Source organism: Perognathus longimembris, chromosome 14, assembly GCF_023159225.1.
Source record: "Perognathus longimembris pacificus isolate PPM17 chromosome 14, ASM2315922v1, whole genome shotgun sequence".
In the NCBI taxonomy this organism is placed as follows: Eukaryota; Metazoa; Chordata; class Mammalia; order Rodentia; family Heteromyidae; genus Perognathus; species Perognathus longimembris.
The window spans coordinates 10,134,393-10,151,540 of NC_063174.1; the positions used below are offsets into that span (position 1 = coordinate 10,134,393).

General features: G+C 34.5%; 1 protein-coding gene across 7 annotated transcripts in view; it reads right to left on the minus strand.

The window, feature by feature from the left end:
* Nucleotides 1-17,148, minus strand: part of Ralgapa1 (Ral GTPase activating protein catalytic subunit alpha 1) — a 186,189-nt gene that overhangs the window by 104,990 nt on the left and 64,051 nt on the right. For 4 of the 7 annotated variants that reach the window (XM_048362442.1, XM_048362445.1, XM_048362443.1 and 1 more), the window contains 4 exons: nucleotides 4,099-5,637; nucleotides 2,326-2,447; nucleotides 1,329-1,545; nucleotides 202-378 (listed from right to left, as the gene is read on the minus strand). In XM_048362442.1, the coding sequence (XP_048218399.1) occupies nucleotides 202-378; nucleotides 1,329-1,545; nucleotides 2,326-2,447; nucleotides 4,099-5,637 (2,055 nt within the window). Of the gene's footprint in view, nucleotides 1-201; nucleotides 379-1,328; nucleotides 1,546-2,325; nucleotides 2,448-4,098; nucleotides 5,638-11,395; nucleotides 11,537-17,148 lie in introns of all 7 variants that reach the window. The other 3 variants (XM_048362447.1, XM_048362448.1, XM_048362449.1) reach the window with 2 other exon arrangements.

Consider the following 17,148-nt stretch of genomic DNA (forward strand, 5'->3'; position numbering starts at 1 on the left):
GGTTCGAAAGTGGTAGAATGCTGTTTGGCAACTGTGAGACACTAAGTTCAAACCCCAGTATCAAAAAACAGCAGAAAAGGCTATTGTGTATTTTGGGAGTTCATAGGATCCATAAAGCTTATACACATAGGCTTTATGTCAAGAAACTAGTCTAGTATTTTCTCCCACATTTAAGCAACACATTCTTTCCAATAGCTATACCAGTAACGGTTGCAACTTCAGCAGAGAAAGCTTGCTGGTTGAGACTGCTTGTTTCAGAATCTATATGAAGTGTGGTTAGACTGGCTACTTCCTGCTCTTCAGTGCTCTGATGATGGCCAGAACTTGAATCCACATCAGCAGAAGATGCAATTCCAGTGTCGGCTCCAAACCCAAAGTCTAGGACGAAGAAATGCTAATGTATAAGCCCCAGCTATAAAAAGTATTTATAATTATAACTAAAACACAGATAAATAAGTAAAATGATCAAATATTAACATTTCTTCTAGCTTTCTATTTACTCTGGCAAGTGTATGAGATGTTAACATTCTGAAGATTATAATTGGCCAAAGACAAAAATGTGTCATCACTATTTCTGTCCATGTTTTGTGATAGCTAGTAACAAACCATGCTTTTCAAGTATCTCATAATCTCTAGTATAAGAATATACCCAAAACAATACACATACAGTATAAATTATTTTTCTTTTAAATCATATTTGCTTTAATCATATATGATTCAAAGCATAATAGTATAGTATCAGTTCATGGGGGGAAGAAACATGGAATTCTCCAGTGCATATCCAGTGCATCACAAATTTGTTTAGCTATAAGGATTTTACTTTCTTCCTTTTCATTTCAGTGGCTTTTGCTGCCTGCCAACTGTAAACAGAATTTCAGCAGAGTAACAGTGTGTTAGTAATACAGTAGCAAGTAATATCACTGATGTTCTTCAACATGGAGCACTTTATTCAGGGAAGGTACTGGGGAGCTATAGCATTGCCCATAACTGCTCAGTGGCTCTATGAGAAAGTGGCAACCCACAATTGTGACTGGCCTTAAATTTCAACTCCATCCAAGATTATTTTTCTTTCTACTTTTGGTCTTAAAAATATGCTTTGTATGATCAAAGGACAGTGATTTTTTTTAATGTCCTAGTTTGGCAAAGTAAAGCAGTTTCAACATGACATGATTTCCTACAACTTGTATTGGAATTTCACTAAAAGTGAAACCAAAATATGTGGTACCTATTCTTAAGTAATAGTGGAAAGTAGACAGCTATGTATCCCATAAGTCAATTTTGAAGAGAAAGCAAACAACATAAAACACATTATAGTAAAAGATACTTGCTTTCAAATTTTCGGCCATCATATTGGAAAGCACTAAAAGAATCTGAATGACTATCTGAGCTGATTAGATCGCTGCTCCCTGCACTGGCAGGAGAAGTCCATTCTGAGGGCACGCCTGGGTCATCAATAGGGCGCATCTGATTTTGCTTGTTCAGAATATCAGGCAGGTCTTTGGGAATTTCGAGGCTGCCTGGACTACTTCCTCTTCTTGTCATAGTCTAAAAATAAAAGAAACATTTTACTATTTAAAATATAAGGAAACTTTTATTCTCATGAAGCATTTGAAGCCTCTAGTTTCCAAGATTACCAGTACAAATGAGGTGATTGTAGGGCTTCACAAGAATAGAAACACACCCACTCAACAATCTATACATGTTAACAGTATGGAACTGGTGCCTAAACCACTGTTGGTCTGTTGAAAACAAAAACCTCAACTATTAGATGGTGTTGGACATGAAATTCTTAAGCATTATATTCATGGAGTGAATATAAGTTAAACAGAGAAAAAATATTTAAGTGAAAAAAATAAGTCAACAGAAGAAATAGTGAAAGAAGAAAGATTAATGACAAACATTATTATTCTATATTGCCTGTACGTGACTTCTACTCATTCAAGGGGGGGAAAAAACCCTAAAAAACAAAGCAATGTAATAGTTATGGAACAATCTGAAACTCAAATAGAATACGGATGTTTAGCATTATTTGGAATATAAATTTTCTATTTTCATTTTGATATTTAATATTCAATATAATATTAAAACTATGGAAGCTGACCAGAATTCCATGGTTACCTTTTCTACTAGTGTCACTAAGGACACTATGCAGAAAGATGAAAAATAGAGGAAAACTAGGAAGGCAGTAAAATATAGCTACTTGAGCAAATAAGTATTTCAGTCTTTCTTTAGTGTATACAGTCTGTTTTATGTCTTTGGATGTAGAATATTATTAAAAAATTCTCTACCTTCATTTCTAAAACCAAATAAAGAAAATCAACTTACCGAGGCATTACCACTTCGAAGTCGTTCTGCTATAAACTCATCCATCAGATCAGGCACATTAGCACTGCTGCCAATATCACTATTAAGAGGAGGCAGTTTGGGGCTCATGTCCTCTTTACTGACTAAAAGTAAATAAATAACTATATATAGTGAGGAATAACTTAAATTCACATTCTAAATTTGAAACAAAAATAACCCCAAATAAAGTACCTGTGCCATACCAATTATTTGCCACACATGCACTTAGGAATAATTTCCCTCCTTTTAGATTTAACTTTAAGAATTAGTAAATTGATATTTACTTTATTTAACTAAGCAGATGTTAGTCAATCTTCAGTATAACCTTGAACAGCAGGAAAGCTTACAGATAAGCACTGGTTGAAGTCAGGTTAATATTGCCTAGAAAGAAACTGGTATTTTTCCTACTGCCTGCGTGCTTCTATTTAGAGTCTTAAAAATTCATAAGTTTCTTGTTTTCCTCAAAGTATATCTAGAGAAAACATGTACTTTCAGCCTATACAAATCTTAGTGAGATACAAATGTATAAAGTTAGGATATTTATAAGAAGAATTCTACAATTATGATATATTTTTGCTTCTATCTACTATGAAATCTAATCTTAATGCTTTGAAAAAAAGATTTTATAATTTTTAAAAGAGCAACCGAAATAGGTATTTTGGTTTTTTATGACTACATTACGATTTCTGTATTTAACAAGAATATTTTAACTTGAAACTTACAGAAAATAAAATTTTTATATCACTAATATGCTGTTGAAGTTGGTTTCTCTGTAATATAAAGAAGTTCAGAATTGTTTATGTTCCTAATAAACTATAAAGCATTTCAGCTTAAAAAAATATACTGGTCAGAAGTTCATTGTGAAATACCATTATCTTTATATTACTGGCCAGGCTTTGCTAATAAGCTGCCAAATACTGCCCTCAGGTGGCACTAATGGCTCAATGCAAGGTGCACTAAACAGCATTGGTTAATCATGCCAACAAAACCATGTTAAAACAAAATCAAAACCTACCTTACTGCTGAAAGTTAATTTTCTGTATTTGTAAAGTTATTTTAGCTTTGACAAGATAAAAGTTACCATATTCTTAGTTTATTTCTGCAATCTGTGTATGAAATCTTTATTCACATTTAAAATGTCAAAAAAAGTATTTCAAAGATGTAACTTGTATTCTGCTACAAATGAATGCAAAACTAAAAACCCACAAGATTTTTATAAATGATTTAAATGAAATGTGACTAAATCTACTTTGAAAGCTGGGACGGGTTGTAGAACCTTAATTGCTGGTTAGATTTCAAAATAATTTTCTGCCAAGAAAAAAATTACAAAACCAAAATAAGTCAAAGGTAAAAAATATAAGTGATTTTAATTAAATACTAAATACAGCTAGTGCTCTCTAAAATATATAAACTATAGCGAGGCAAGAGAAAAAATACAGAACTCCTCAGTAAACTTTAAATTTTAAGACTCACATAATACACCACTCAGCCTTGAAAGTTTGTTAAATTCTTTTTTTCCTATCCTGTTCAGCAGCAAAGAGGTTTAACTAAATAGCTTTTAAGGGAAATTAGTAATTTAAATAAACATTTTATGCTGGGGAAAGGACAGCTGGGGGAAAGGCGCATGCATAACCAAACAGAGAGAAAGCAGTGACCATCCCAAAGCTTTTGATTGCTTATAGCTTGCTTCAGTTGCATTAAGCCAAACTGGTGCTGTCTTTCTCCTTTTGCGCTCTGCACACTGTTAGTGCTCACCTGCAGCTTTCCTTCCAAAATAGCCCATTACATGACTGTACAGATCCCTCAGTGGAGCCTCTGGTGGCATTCTGTTCTGCCTCTGTGGGGAAACATTTGCCTTCGGCTTCGAAAGAGCATGTACAACAGTTTTATAAACGCCACCCAGGGAGCCCTGCTGTAGTCCTGCCTCATGACTTGATGATCTAACTGTGCTACGACTGCCTAACTGATTACTTGCAATTCCTTCTTTCTGTAGTATGGTGGTGGGAATCTCTGTGGATTCCTTCACTGTTCTGCTAAATGATGCTGGAGTAATTGTATCTAAAGGTCTGTACACACCAGGCTTTACAAATTCTGGACCACTGGGTGAGCTGGTATGGGGGTTGCTAGTGCTGCTACTGCTACTATTACTAAAGCCACTGAGTTTCCGTAGTCTCATCTTCCATGGCGCCTCTTTGTTTTCCAGAGGATTATAAAACTGAACAGATTCAGTAGATGGTCTGAAAGTAACATGAACACTATTTCGTTTCTTAGCAGCAATTTTCATGATTTTGGCCCTATGAGTTACTGATTCAGACAAACTCCTTTTAGTTGGAGAAAGCTTGCTAGTATTTGAAACATAAGGCATTCTACGATTAACTGGTGCTTTTAGAGTAGTTTTTTTGGCATACATTATATGTGGGACTGTGATTTTTTCATTAATTTGCACACCCCTAAGCTTGTCAACTAGTGTTGCATCTACACAGGCATCTAATTCTGTGGCTGTTTGTCTATACAGGTATTTCTTTTTTTCTTTATCACCAGGGCTATCTGAACTAGGATCCGATAACTGTTCATCGATGTTTAGTTGCTTAGATTTTTCAGAAGTTTGTGTTCTCGTTAAACTATCTGACTGGATAGGTACAATATTACTCATGAAGACGGCTGAGTTTGGTTCTTTTTGAAACTGTATGTTTTCAGGAGTCCCGACAAGAGGCATGAAATTTTCTGACCTAATTTCCTGATCTATGTATTCTAACTTATCTAGGGACGATCCTTCATCCCTAGTAACTGCAACCATCATTTCCTGAGAAGCTGTATCTTTACCTATCTCATTTTTACTATAATATTCCTGGTTTTCCTTAAAATATTCTTTCAGGGAAGAAAGAAGATCATCATCTCCTTCAAGGTCAATGTACTGGATTTGTTCAAAAGCTGAATCTGCAAGTTCTACTGGACCTATTAAGTGACAAAGATGGTCATATATGCTATCACCAACTTCCAGAGAAGACTCTCTACTGTGAGTATCAGTGATGTGGCTTTCAGTGGATCTAGTTATTGAAGAAGCCTCTGTGGAACTCTGCAAGCTTGGTGCATGACGGGATGAACTGTCAATGACAGGAACTGCACCTTTGGCTCTTTCAACTGTGAATGGTTCCAAGATGTCAGAAGTACTGCTACTTCGAGGCAACGGCTGTTCCTCATTCAAGGCACCAAAAACTTCATTTCCAGTGTCTTCACTCTGTGAAAAATGTCTGACTCTAGTTGAACGGGGAAGTATTTGAGCATCATCAATATCTGTAAGAGAGAAAGTAGAAACTACATGAATCTGAAAAATGTTCATTAGACCACAGTGTAAGCATCCTTTTTAAAAAATGAAAGAAAACTCGGTTTTTTTTGTTCAGTGAAAAAAAATCAATTAAAAATACAAATCTTTTTTAATAATGAGGACAAGCGAATAAATCATAGAGTATCAATGAATTAGAAAACTACCAAAATACATTTTAAATGTTAACATGCATGGAAATAAGGCAATGAGACAATGAAACTTTTGGAAGTGCATTTAGAGATAGAGCTGTGCCAATATGTCAAACAATTCAAATTTGTTATTCAATTTTTTTCTATGTAAGTAGAAAAAAAATAGATTTGAACATATAAAGCTGTTTTAAATACTCCACACTAGGCCCTTGGAAAATTTTCTGCTTCCATATGAGCAAATAAGGGACACCATCTTTTCTTCAACTCATTACCTTTCTAACAGATCACAAATTATAAATGGATCTCTCTCTAAAAGTTCTCTTTGTCAGGTTCTACTGAGGTTCTTATTTTCTTTTACTACAGTGTTAAATTTTATTCATCACTACCAAATGAAGTCAATATATTATTTTAAGTCCAACTTGTTTTGTTTTTGGCAAATTATTTAAATCTTCCAAAAAAGAAATACTACCTGCCTTGTTAAACAACGAAACACTAAAAACTCTTTTCTTACATATGTGTTTTGTGGTTTGCTTCCTTCCCACCCCACCCCCAGCACCCCCCACTGCCCCACTGGTCCTGGGGCTTGAACTCAGGGCCTGGGGGATGTCCCTGAGCTCTTTATGCTCAAGGCGAGTGCTCTACCACATTAGACACAGCTTCACATCTTGCTTTTGGGGGGATTGATTAGAGATAAGAATCTCATGGACTTTACTGCCTGGGCTGGCTTTGAGCCATGATCCTCAGATCTCAGCCTCCTGAGCAGCTAGGATTACAGGAGTGAGCCACCAATGCCTAATATTTGCTTTTAAAAAAAACAACCAAACAGTTAACTATGGAACCAAGTTGGCCTAAAATTCTTGATTCTCCTGCCTTAGTCTCCCTAGTGTTGGGATTAAAGGTGCCATTATACCAGGCTGTTACACCTCTTTTTAAACACAGATTCTATAACCAAAAAGAAAATTTATGGATTACCTAACAGTCACTTATTTCTGTAAGAATCTTAGAAATGAAAACCTTGACAAAATAAATGTTATACAAAAACTGCTCTTATTGCTAAAAATAATTGTCAACATCTGATTGAATAAAAAAATGCCCTTCAAAGCAATTTAATTCTATTTTAATTTGAAAAACAGAACCCTTTAAATTATTTTAACCTTAAGAACTACAAATAATTTAATAAGCAATGCAAGAAAAACCATTAACAAAGAAAAAAACCTTGGACACTGAGAAAATGCTTCATAGAAAGGTTACAATTTTATAAAAATGTTAAGTTTTATCTCTGCATTTCCTTGATAATATTTAACATTAAAGTATCAAAAATTATTTCTGTACTAAAGTATAGCTTTTATGTGAACATTTCAAAGAAAAGTTTCCTTTGCTAGTTTAAAGCTGTGTGTTAAAGTATGAATATTAGTTTATAATTTGTAGGGGGAAAAACGCTTTTACTAGAATTTAAGTGTCTTAAGAATTTCTGTATTATCCATCACAGTATACTTGGAGAAGTACTTAGTTCATGGCACAAGGCTTAATAAATATTGGTTAGAAGGAAAGCATATCTTCTATTTTAAAAATTGCTATTAAAATATATTTTGATTTTTATGAGGAAATAGCCTCTGAAACTAGAATACTAAAGACTAGGATTTTCTTTTTTTTAAGACTAAATTTTTTTAATTATGTACACAAGCGCCAAAATGTTTTAAAGTTAAATTCTTTTCTTGGTGAAGCATTAATATTCAGTTATATTTTTATGGATCCTGAATTCATAAAATCACTTATATTAGTTTTCACACAGATATAGATAACTTTTGTTACTTCCCAGGAAATTTAGTAAGTTTTTGTCTATTTGGGCAGCAATGGCAATGAACCTTCAAAGTAAGTAATAACTACAGAGAATCTAAGCAACTAAAAATAATGCATCATTTTTAGATATTTAATTTGTAGATGATTCAAATGAGTATCTGCGTTAGTAAAATTATATGAAAAGACTTAAAAGCAAAAAAATCAACCTCAAATAAATGATTTTAAGCCACTAAGATTAAGCCTGTTAAACTTCCTTCCACTTTCAATTCTTTCACCATTCTAATATTGATTTCTTGACTTTTAAATTCTGGGCATGAAGCAATGAAAAACTTACTTTTCGTGTGTGTGTGTGTGTGTTGGTACGTGTGTGTGTGTGTTGGTACTAGGGCTTGATTCCAGATCCTTATTCCTTCTTCATTCTTCCCTCTGAGCCACACCTTCAGCCCAGCATTCTACTGGTGAATAGGAGACAGTCTCAAGGACGTTTTTTGCTCTAGCTTCAAAACATTGATTCTCAGATCTGAGCCTCTTGAGTATCTAGAATTATAGGCATGAGCTCTTATTGTCTAGCTCCAACATTTTTTTTTTCTTCTGTTTTCTTGAAGGGGTGGTTGGAGGAGGTGAAGAGGCAAGGATCCAATATGGTACTTGAACTCAGGACCTTGCATTCTTATTCAATGTTTCTTCTCATGGCTGGAACTCTAGTATTTGAGCCATATCTGCAGTTTCAGCCTTTTGCTGGTTAACTGGAGATAAGATACTTTTGGATTTGCCTGTCTGGGCTGGGTTCAAACCTCCTGAGTAGCTAGGATTATAGGCATGAGGCACTGACATCGGTTTCAACATATTTTTGTATTAAGAAAACAACAGTATTTTATGAATATGTCATATATCTCCATCTTAAATTAGTTTGAACAAAAAAGTCTAACATGGAATTAGGCTATAACCAGTAGATCATAGGTGGACAGGCCATAAAAATGAATATCCTATGCACATTGATGACAGGAAAAAAATTCCTTGATTATGTATAACAGGATATGCTTTTAGATATGATAAGTGAGTAAAAACATACCTTCTTTCATTTGGAAGAAAACAGAAGTAGAAAGATTAAAATATTTTGTTCCATAGAACTCAATTAAAATATAACACTTTAAAAAAGTAATCAATCCCAAAACATTAACCAGGCTATATATTATGAACTAGATAGATCCTAAATACATTATATATTATGGTCTAGATAGATCCTAAATACAAGCTCTTATCTGATACGTAAATTAAACAAAAAGGACTGGGGGCATGGCTCAAGTAGCAGAGAACTTGCCTTGCAAACTAGAAGCCCTGAGTTCAAAATCCTATTAGCACACAAAATTGGCTAAGACACACTTTTATTTTTCTAAACAAATTAAAAATAGTTTGTATTAAATGTCTTACATACACTCTTTAAAACCTGAAGTTAAAAAAAGTATCTAGAAGAGGTTTACAATAAACTGTGACTTTCATATTACCTACATACAAATTTAGTTATAAGATAGAAACACTGTTTTGTTTCATAATTTAAATACTAATTATTACTATTATAAAATAATATTATAAAACAATAAATATTTCTGAGTAGCTAAAATCACAGGTGTGGAGTGCCTGGCAATTTAACTAAATCATATTTGATATAAGCCACCAAAAGCTGTGCTACGCACATGGGAAAGGTCCACAGTGCTTAAATGGAGCACTAAAGAGACAATGTACCCTAATTATTTGTTTGTAGGCAAGCACCATAATAAAATGTGTTATTTTAACCATTTAAGATTTATATGATTTATAATAATAATCTATTAATATTTCCATTATATGACTTATCCCATATATGTTTTGACCTTCCTTTTTTTTTTTTTTTTTTTGCTAGTCCTAGGGCTTTGACTCAGGGCCTGGGCACCGTCCCTGGCTTCTTTTTTGCTCAAGGCTAGCACTCTACCACTTGAGCCACAGCGCCACTTCTGGCTTTTTCTGTGTATGTGGTGCTGAGGAATCAAACCCAGGGCTTCAAGCATGCTAGGTGAGCACTCTACCACCAAGCCACATTACATTCCTAGCCCTTATCTTCTTACTTTTTAATAGTAATACCCTAAAATATTCAAGTTGCCTAATTTTACTGTTATAAAATTTATTCATTCATATGTTAAATGTCAATAAGCATTCTCAGTTTAGATTGAGGTCAAATTCTCTTTCTTCCTTTCTTTCTTTCTTCCTTTCTGTCTGTCTGTCTGTCTGTCGTGGGGCTTGAACTCTGGGCCTGAGTGGTGTCCCTGAGCTCTTTAGCTCACAACGCTAGCACTCTAGCCAGAACACTACTTCCAGTTTTCTGGTGGTTAATTGGAGATACAAGTCTCATGGACTTTCCTGCCTGGGCTAGCTTTGAACTGTGATCCTCAGATCAGTTTCACGAGTAGATAGGATAAGAGGTATGAGCCACTGGTGCCTGGATGGAGGTCAAATTCTTATGATTGCTATCAAACTTCAAAACCAAATGCCAATTTAGTTATAAAGCATCTCTAATTATATTACGGTTTCAAACTATAACTAAAGACTTCTCAGAAACAGCATTAAAATATTTGAATGTAGCATTTTTATATTATAATAGCAATGTATCCTAAACTAGAGAACAAACATATCCAATAAGTGCTTATTTGTGAATTTTGATAAGTTCTGTCGCTTACAATATTCTCAAAGAATATCAAGCATAAGTCATATAGATAAGTTTATATATCTACATATAGATAATTCTCAATTATCTGACCCCTGTAGATTTACAAAGTATCTGACATTAATGGGACTAGGAATGGAAGAAGTTATGTTACCTGAAGTATCAGTATGAATACAAATACACCTTCTCTCACAAATCCTTTCCATCCATTAAGACATGAAATATTTAAGCCATATTCAATGTAAGTTTACTTCTATCAAAAAGACAGTGGTGTATGCATTTTTTAGATAAAAAAAAAATTCAGTGACTAACCTAAGCAATCTATGGTGATGGAAAGTAAAGACTGGTGTGTGCAGAGGTGGTGAGTGGAAGGTTAGCAACACAGAGAGTAGCATAATGTAAACCTTCAAATTTTTGTTTGGGTGATGGAATACCAGGAAGTATATAATTTTCATTGCTCACTGAACTGAGTCAAAGTATATGCACTTTACTATATGTTAGTTGAGCAGGCCATCCTTACTGAAGATAAAGGACCTAAGTAGAATAAGAAGCTGGGCACGTTTTTCAAGCAACTTAAAAGTCAGGTGTTCACAATTATCTATGTACTGTCATAGCTAACATAAATATTTTAAAATGACATTAAAATTTATGTTCTTTTCTCATTAGCTGATTGCCCTTGCCTAATTCCATTATTATAGAAGATGAAGTAATTATTCAAGATTTGCCACACTGTTAGTCAAAACAAGGAGAAATTTAAAGTCAAAGTTCTAGTAATATTAATAGCAATATCCAATACTATTTAACCACCTACGTAAAAAATCAAACATAAAGGAGAAAATTGGCTATTCATATCCAGTAATATTGTCCATTGGCACAGCACTAAACTTAGCACTTCCAGAATGAACTGCAAAGACAGCATTAGAGTTCAAATAACTCAAAATGTTGATTTCTCAATTATTTCCCAGTTTTCCACACCTCCCCCAAGAAATTAACTGAAGAGTTGATTTGATTAAGCAAAATTTGAAAGCAGAGGATTGTCAGTGAAAAGGGTGATGCAGAAATTAGCAGAGGTGGCACTACCTGAAAGCTCATCAGAAAGGGGAGTGAGAACAATATCAGGCAAGAAGGGTTTGGAAGTATGGATCAGAACAGGAGCACTTTTAGCACTGCGTATATAGGCCGATGGCAGAGCGCATTCACCAATGGATCGGCTTCTCATGGCTTTAAAAAAGGAAAAGAAAGAAGTGGGGAAGGAAAAAAAGAAGAGTGACTATAATGAAAGGCTTGTGTCACAGAAAAAGCAGCAACAGAGAAAACTAAAAGATACAAAGGAAGGAAAGTTTAAATTAAAACATTTCAGCACAACAAATACTGGCAAGCTGTAAGAAAAGAAATCAGAGAACACACACATCTTGAATGTAAAACTTTTGGTGTAAAGCAGGAAAATGCTTTCTTTATCAGCAATTACAGTGGAACAACATTAAAAAAAATAGACACTTTCAGCTTCAAAACCAAGAACTGAGAAGTCCTATTGAATGAAAACACTGCAGCAAAGAACTCAGTACTATAACTAAAAGTAATTTTTGTACCATATTTAGTATTTTATCTAGGCAACTCATTAAGAGCTATTCTTCTTAATGAAATTTAATTCTAAGACCAAATCTAATATGGATTTAAAGAGCAATTTTGTATTTTCTCCAAATAAAGTTTTCAAATCACTTATAAGTATTTTTCAGAATTTTTCTTCACTTCAGTCTGTTGCTTCTTAAATTCTAAGGTACAATATCTTAAATTTATCACTGAAAAAACTACTTTTATTAGATTATTTCCCTGTTGAAAAACAATGCTAGATTTAAAATTCTTTTTGGCTTTGACATGCAACTTGTTATATTGGAATCCTGAGAAGTTATACCAGAATACCCTATCCAAGTAAACGAGGGTTGGTTCAATATTAGAATTAGGCATATGCTTTATAAACATCAAGCTGATAAGGTCATGAACTTTTTGAGGGGATACTAAGCTTTAAACTAAAGATTATTACCTCAGTATATAAAATAAATGAATGAAGTCACTCTTCAATTCTCTTGAATATATTCCTAGCAGTGAAGAGTGCTGGGTAATCTGAACAGTTTTATATTTCAAAAAACTGGACAAAGAGGCTCTTGTTAGTATCTGTCCACTTGATGTACAATAGTCGTGTGTGTGTGTGTGTGTGTGTGAGAGAGAGAGAGACAGAGAGAGAGAGATAGACAGACAGTCTATCTCATTGTGATTTTCACTGGTATTTCAATAATAGTTAATATAGAGCACATGCATATTGGCCATTTGTATATCTTCTATGGAGAAATGTCCATTCAAATCCTTTTCCTATTTTTAAATTGAGTTGTATTTTTCTTAGTTATTTTTCAAATTTAAAGTAAATGCTGTAATGCCACCAGCTCCTACACACCAACATAAACAAAACAAATACTTTCAGAACACTTATATTCTTACTAAACTCTGATATTACATGAACTGACCATATTTTAATTTGTTCTTTATTCTAATTCCAAAAGAATGATTATACCTAGAAGCATTTAGTTTGTCTACACATCTACTCATTTCTTAGGTCATTTCTTCTATCTCAGACCTTAATTCTGCTCTAACTTTTCTGTTCTGACATTCTTTATCAAAGGAACTTCATTTGCTCCAGTTAGCAGCATTTAAAAAAAAAGGTTTTGTACTTAATCTCGTATTTGAAAGCAAGTTTTGTTTAGTGTACAACTGTATGAGGACACTACTATGTCTCCCACTGTTGGTGCTTAGAACAGTATTTAATGTCATTCTCTTTGCAAATGATCTAGTTTTCTCTTTTTTGCAGATTTCACCTCTTTTTCGGTAGTACTAGGGTTTGAACTCAGGGAGAGCATCTCATTTGATAGACAGGTACTCTACTACTTGAACCATACCTCCAGGCCTTTTTGCTATTAGTTTGCTTTCAGATATCTCATTTTTGTCTAGGGGACTTAGACCCTGACTTTTCTCCCTAAATATCTCATACCTCTGGAATTATAAATGTATACCACCATGTCCAGCTTTCTGTTGCAATGGGGTCCTGCTAACTTTTTGCTTGGGCTAGCCTTGAAATTGTGGTCCTCCCAATATCTACCTGTAGAATAGCTGGGACAATAGATGTCAGCCACTGCACCCAGTCCTCTCTGTAGCTTTTTTTTTTTTTTTGGGGGGGGGGGATGGTGTAGGGATGCCATCCTAGGGCTTAAACTCAAGGCCTAGGTGTTGTACCTGAGATTTTTTCACTCCAGCTTAGTGCTCTATCACTGGAGCCACAGCTCAACTTCTGGCTTTCTGGTAGTTTTACTGGCGATAAAGAGTCTCAAAGACTGTCCTTGCCTGGGCTGGCTTTGAATTGTGATCCTTAAAGCTCAGCCTCCTGAGTAGCTAGGATTACATGAATGAACCACCTGTGCCTGGTTTCATTTGCATTTTTTATAAAAGAATAATAGCCAGGTATAATGGTAAATACCTGTAGTCTCAGCTACTCTGACAACCTAAAAAGGGATCATAAGTTTGGGAAACAAGCCTGGGGAAATATAGTGAGATACTAACCACAAAACCAATACACAAAAAATATTAAAATTACGATCAGATAATTTTTCAATTCTTACTATTGTGGAGTAAAATGTGGAATAAAATGAATAGTAAACATGTAGAAGAAAATGAAGTTCTTCATTGTAAATGGAAGTACAAATTAGTATGGTATAAAGTCAAATTAACTTCAAAATTTACAGCTTTTACCTACAGTTACACTTGCATGTATGCATTGAAGTAAAGGTATACATAAATAACATGATTTAACCCCTTTTATTTTATTTTGTTGGTCCTGGGGCATGAACTCAGGGCCTGACACTGTCCCTAAGCCCCTTTGTGCTCTAGGCTAGCACTCTACCACTTGAGCCACAGCACCACTTCTGGTTTTTTCTTTGGAGCTTATTGGAGATAAGAGTCTGACAGACTTTTCTGCCTGGGCTATAACATTTTTATTAGCACAAAACTATAAAATATGTCTTATAGTGATTCACGTTAAATGATGGTACTTTTTGTGTATGTGCTGGTACTAGGCTTAAACTCAGGGCCTCCCACTCTCCCTTGGCTCTCAAAGTTAATCCTCTAACTTGAGCCACACTTCCACTTCTGGCTTTTTGCTTATTAACTAGAAATACTGATTAACTGGAAATAAGAGTCTCTCAGACTTGTCTGCCTGGGGCCTGCTTCCAACTGTTGTCCTCAGATCTGTCTCCTGAGTTGCTGGGATTATAGGTATGAGACACCAATGTCCAGAAAATTATGGTACTTCTATGTAATAAACTATAATGCAGGAAGCTTAAGAGTTTTGACTATATAATCATCTTTAGAATACACCATTACAGACTGACTTGGTCTCCCAACACTCACTCGCTCTCTGTTCCACATTTCACTTCAGCCATAATGACTTTACTATTCCTCAAACATCGAAGCACACCACACAGATTTTTCTTTTTGCTGATAATTTACTTCTTCCTATTAGGTATCTACTGAGCTCATTCACTTTATTCAAGTCTCTGTTCCTGTATGATAAAACAGATCTCCCTTGAGCTCCTCCAGGCATCTAGTCCTTTATCATGCTTTACTTTTCATTATAATTTACTACTACTATCTGATATATTGATTTATCTGTTTATTAAATGTTTCCCCAAACACTAGACTTGTAAGCTCCAATGGACTTTTGTTTTGCTCATTATTTCCTCAAACAGGACTTCTATATTAAAAATTAAATTTGTTTTTATCCAAATGTATAAAAAGCTATGGCTCATGTTAATAGAGGTATTATGCTATATGTCTGCATATGCATAAAGGATCTTTAGAAGGATGCTCAAGAAGTTAGTAACAGTGGTTGTCTCCAGACTGGTATCCTGTGAGGGTAGGGAATGGGATGAAGAAGACTACTATAATGTACATACTTTTTTTACATATGAAACTCCATGTACTCTTACAGTTTTAAAACTAAAGAAAATAAGTGTCCAAAGAATATCTTAAATTAAATCCTATGTCTTTTAACTGTTTTCCAATTTTATGCATGTTACCTTTCTAATGCTTTAGGATCTGCTCGACTGGCTTATTCACTCAACAAGCTAGCTATGGAGAGTTGATAAGCATCAGAAATCATTCAGTTGAATTCAATTTATTTTTTACTTTACACATTAGTATAAAAATGAGTATGTGAATAAATGATTACTTCTCAATAGAAAGTCTTTATGTTTCTTCAAACTTTATATCCTAAGCAGAAACTACACCTATAATCGGGGTGGGGGGAGGAGAATATACTTTTAAAGATACAGGACAAGCCATGCACCAATGGTTCATGCCTATAATCCTAACTGCTCAAGAGGCTGAAATCTGAGGATGGTGGTTCAAAGCCAGATGGGCAGTAAAGTCCATGAGACTCTAATCTCCAACTAGCCATGGAAAAACCAGAAGTGGAACTGTGGCTCAAAGTGGTAGAGTACTAGCCTTGTGCAAGAAAAGCTCAGACAGCGCCCTGGCCCTGAGTTCAACCCCCAGAACTGGCACCAAAAAATTAAATAATTAATTAAAAATAAATCCAGGGTTTAATCAAACTTAAAAAATCTTTAACATACAAATATTTCCTGTAAATGTGAATGAAGAAATGCATTTCAGAAGTAACCATTATTTACAGGGTTAGAGATACAGCTCAATAGTAAAGCAATTGCATTGTAAGTAAGTGGTAGATCTTGAATTTAATCCCTAGCATCAGGGACAGAGAGGGAACAATTGAAAAAGAAAATAAAAATATCCAAAGTAGTTGTATATGAAATTCCTAAGATATTTATAAAATTTTAATCTACTAATATCCTCTTTCCCTCATATCATTTCTTACCCTTCTAGCTTGGTACATACAATTAATATAATTATATGTGTGATTTGGATAACATGAGGCAACTCTTAAAATGTGATCCTTTGCTAAGATTTTAAATTACAGCTTTTAATTATTTTTAAATCTTTAATTTTGCAATTTTCTAATTCTGTGTCTTACCAGGCTATAAGGCTTAACACTTGAGCACACTGGTTTTTTTTGTTTGTTGGTTGGTTGGTTGTGGGGCTTGAACTCTGGGCCTGGAATCTGTTCCTGAGCTCTTCAGCTCAAGGCTAATGCTCTACAAATTGAGCCACAGTGCCACTTTTGGTTTTCTGGTGATTATATGGAGGTAAGAGTTTCACAGACTTTCTTGGCCAGGGTTGGCTTTGAACCACAATCCTCAGATCTCAGCCTCCTGAGCAACTAGGATTACAGGCATGAGCCACTGGCACCGGGTGGATAATCCACTTTTTAATGAAGATATTTCCATATAACAATGGTTTTAAACTTAACATTAATGATATTTATTCCTGGTACCATTAACATAGGTGCATTTTCATGAATAATATTCTCCTTTCCTAAAATCATAAATTATAAACCTTGATCTAACATAATTTTCTTCCAGCAAAAGAGATATTATCATCCTTACTACAGAGAGATGAAGTACTTAAAACCTAGAAAGATCTGACAAATTATTCCAAATAACCTAGCAATTTAGTGAAAAAAGTAATCAAGAAAAGAGATTAGAGGGCTAGAGGCATGTTTCAATTGGCAGAGTGCCTGACTATCAAGGTTACATAGTTTGAGCTCAAACCCTAGGCAAGAGAGGGAGAGAGAGAGAGACAAAGAGAGAGACTAAGAGACAGAGAGGTCATGCTAAACCCTCATTTATCATTGTGACACATTTTCTAGTATAATT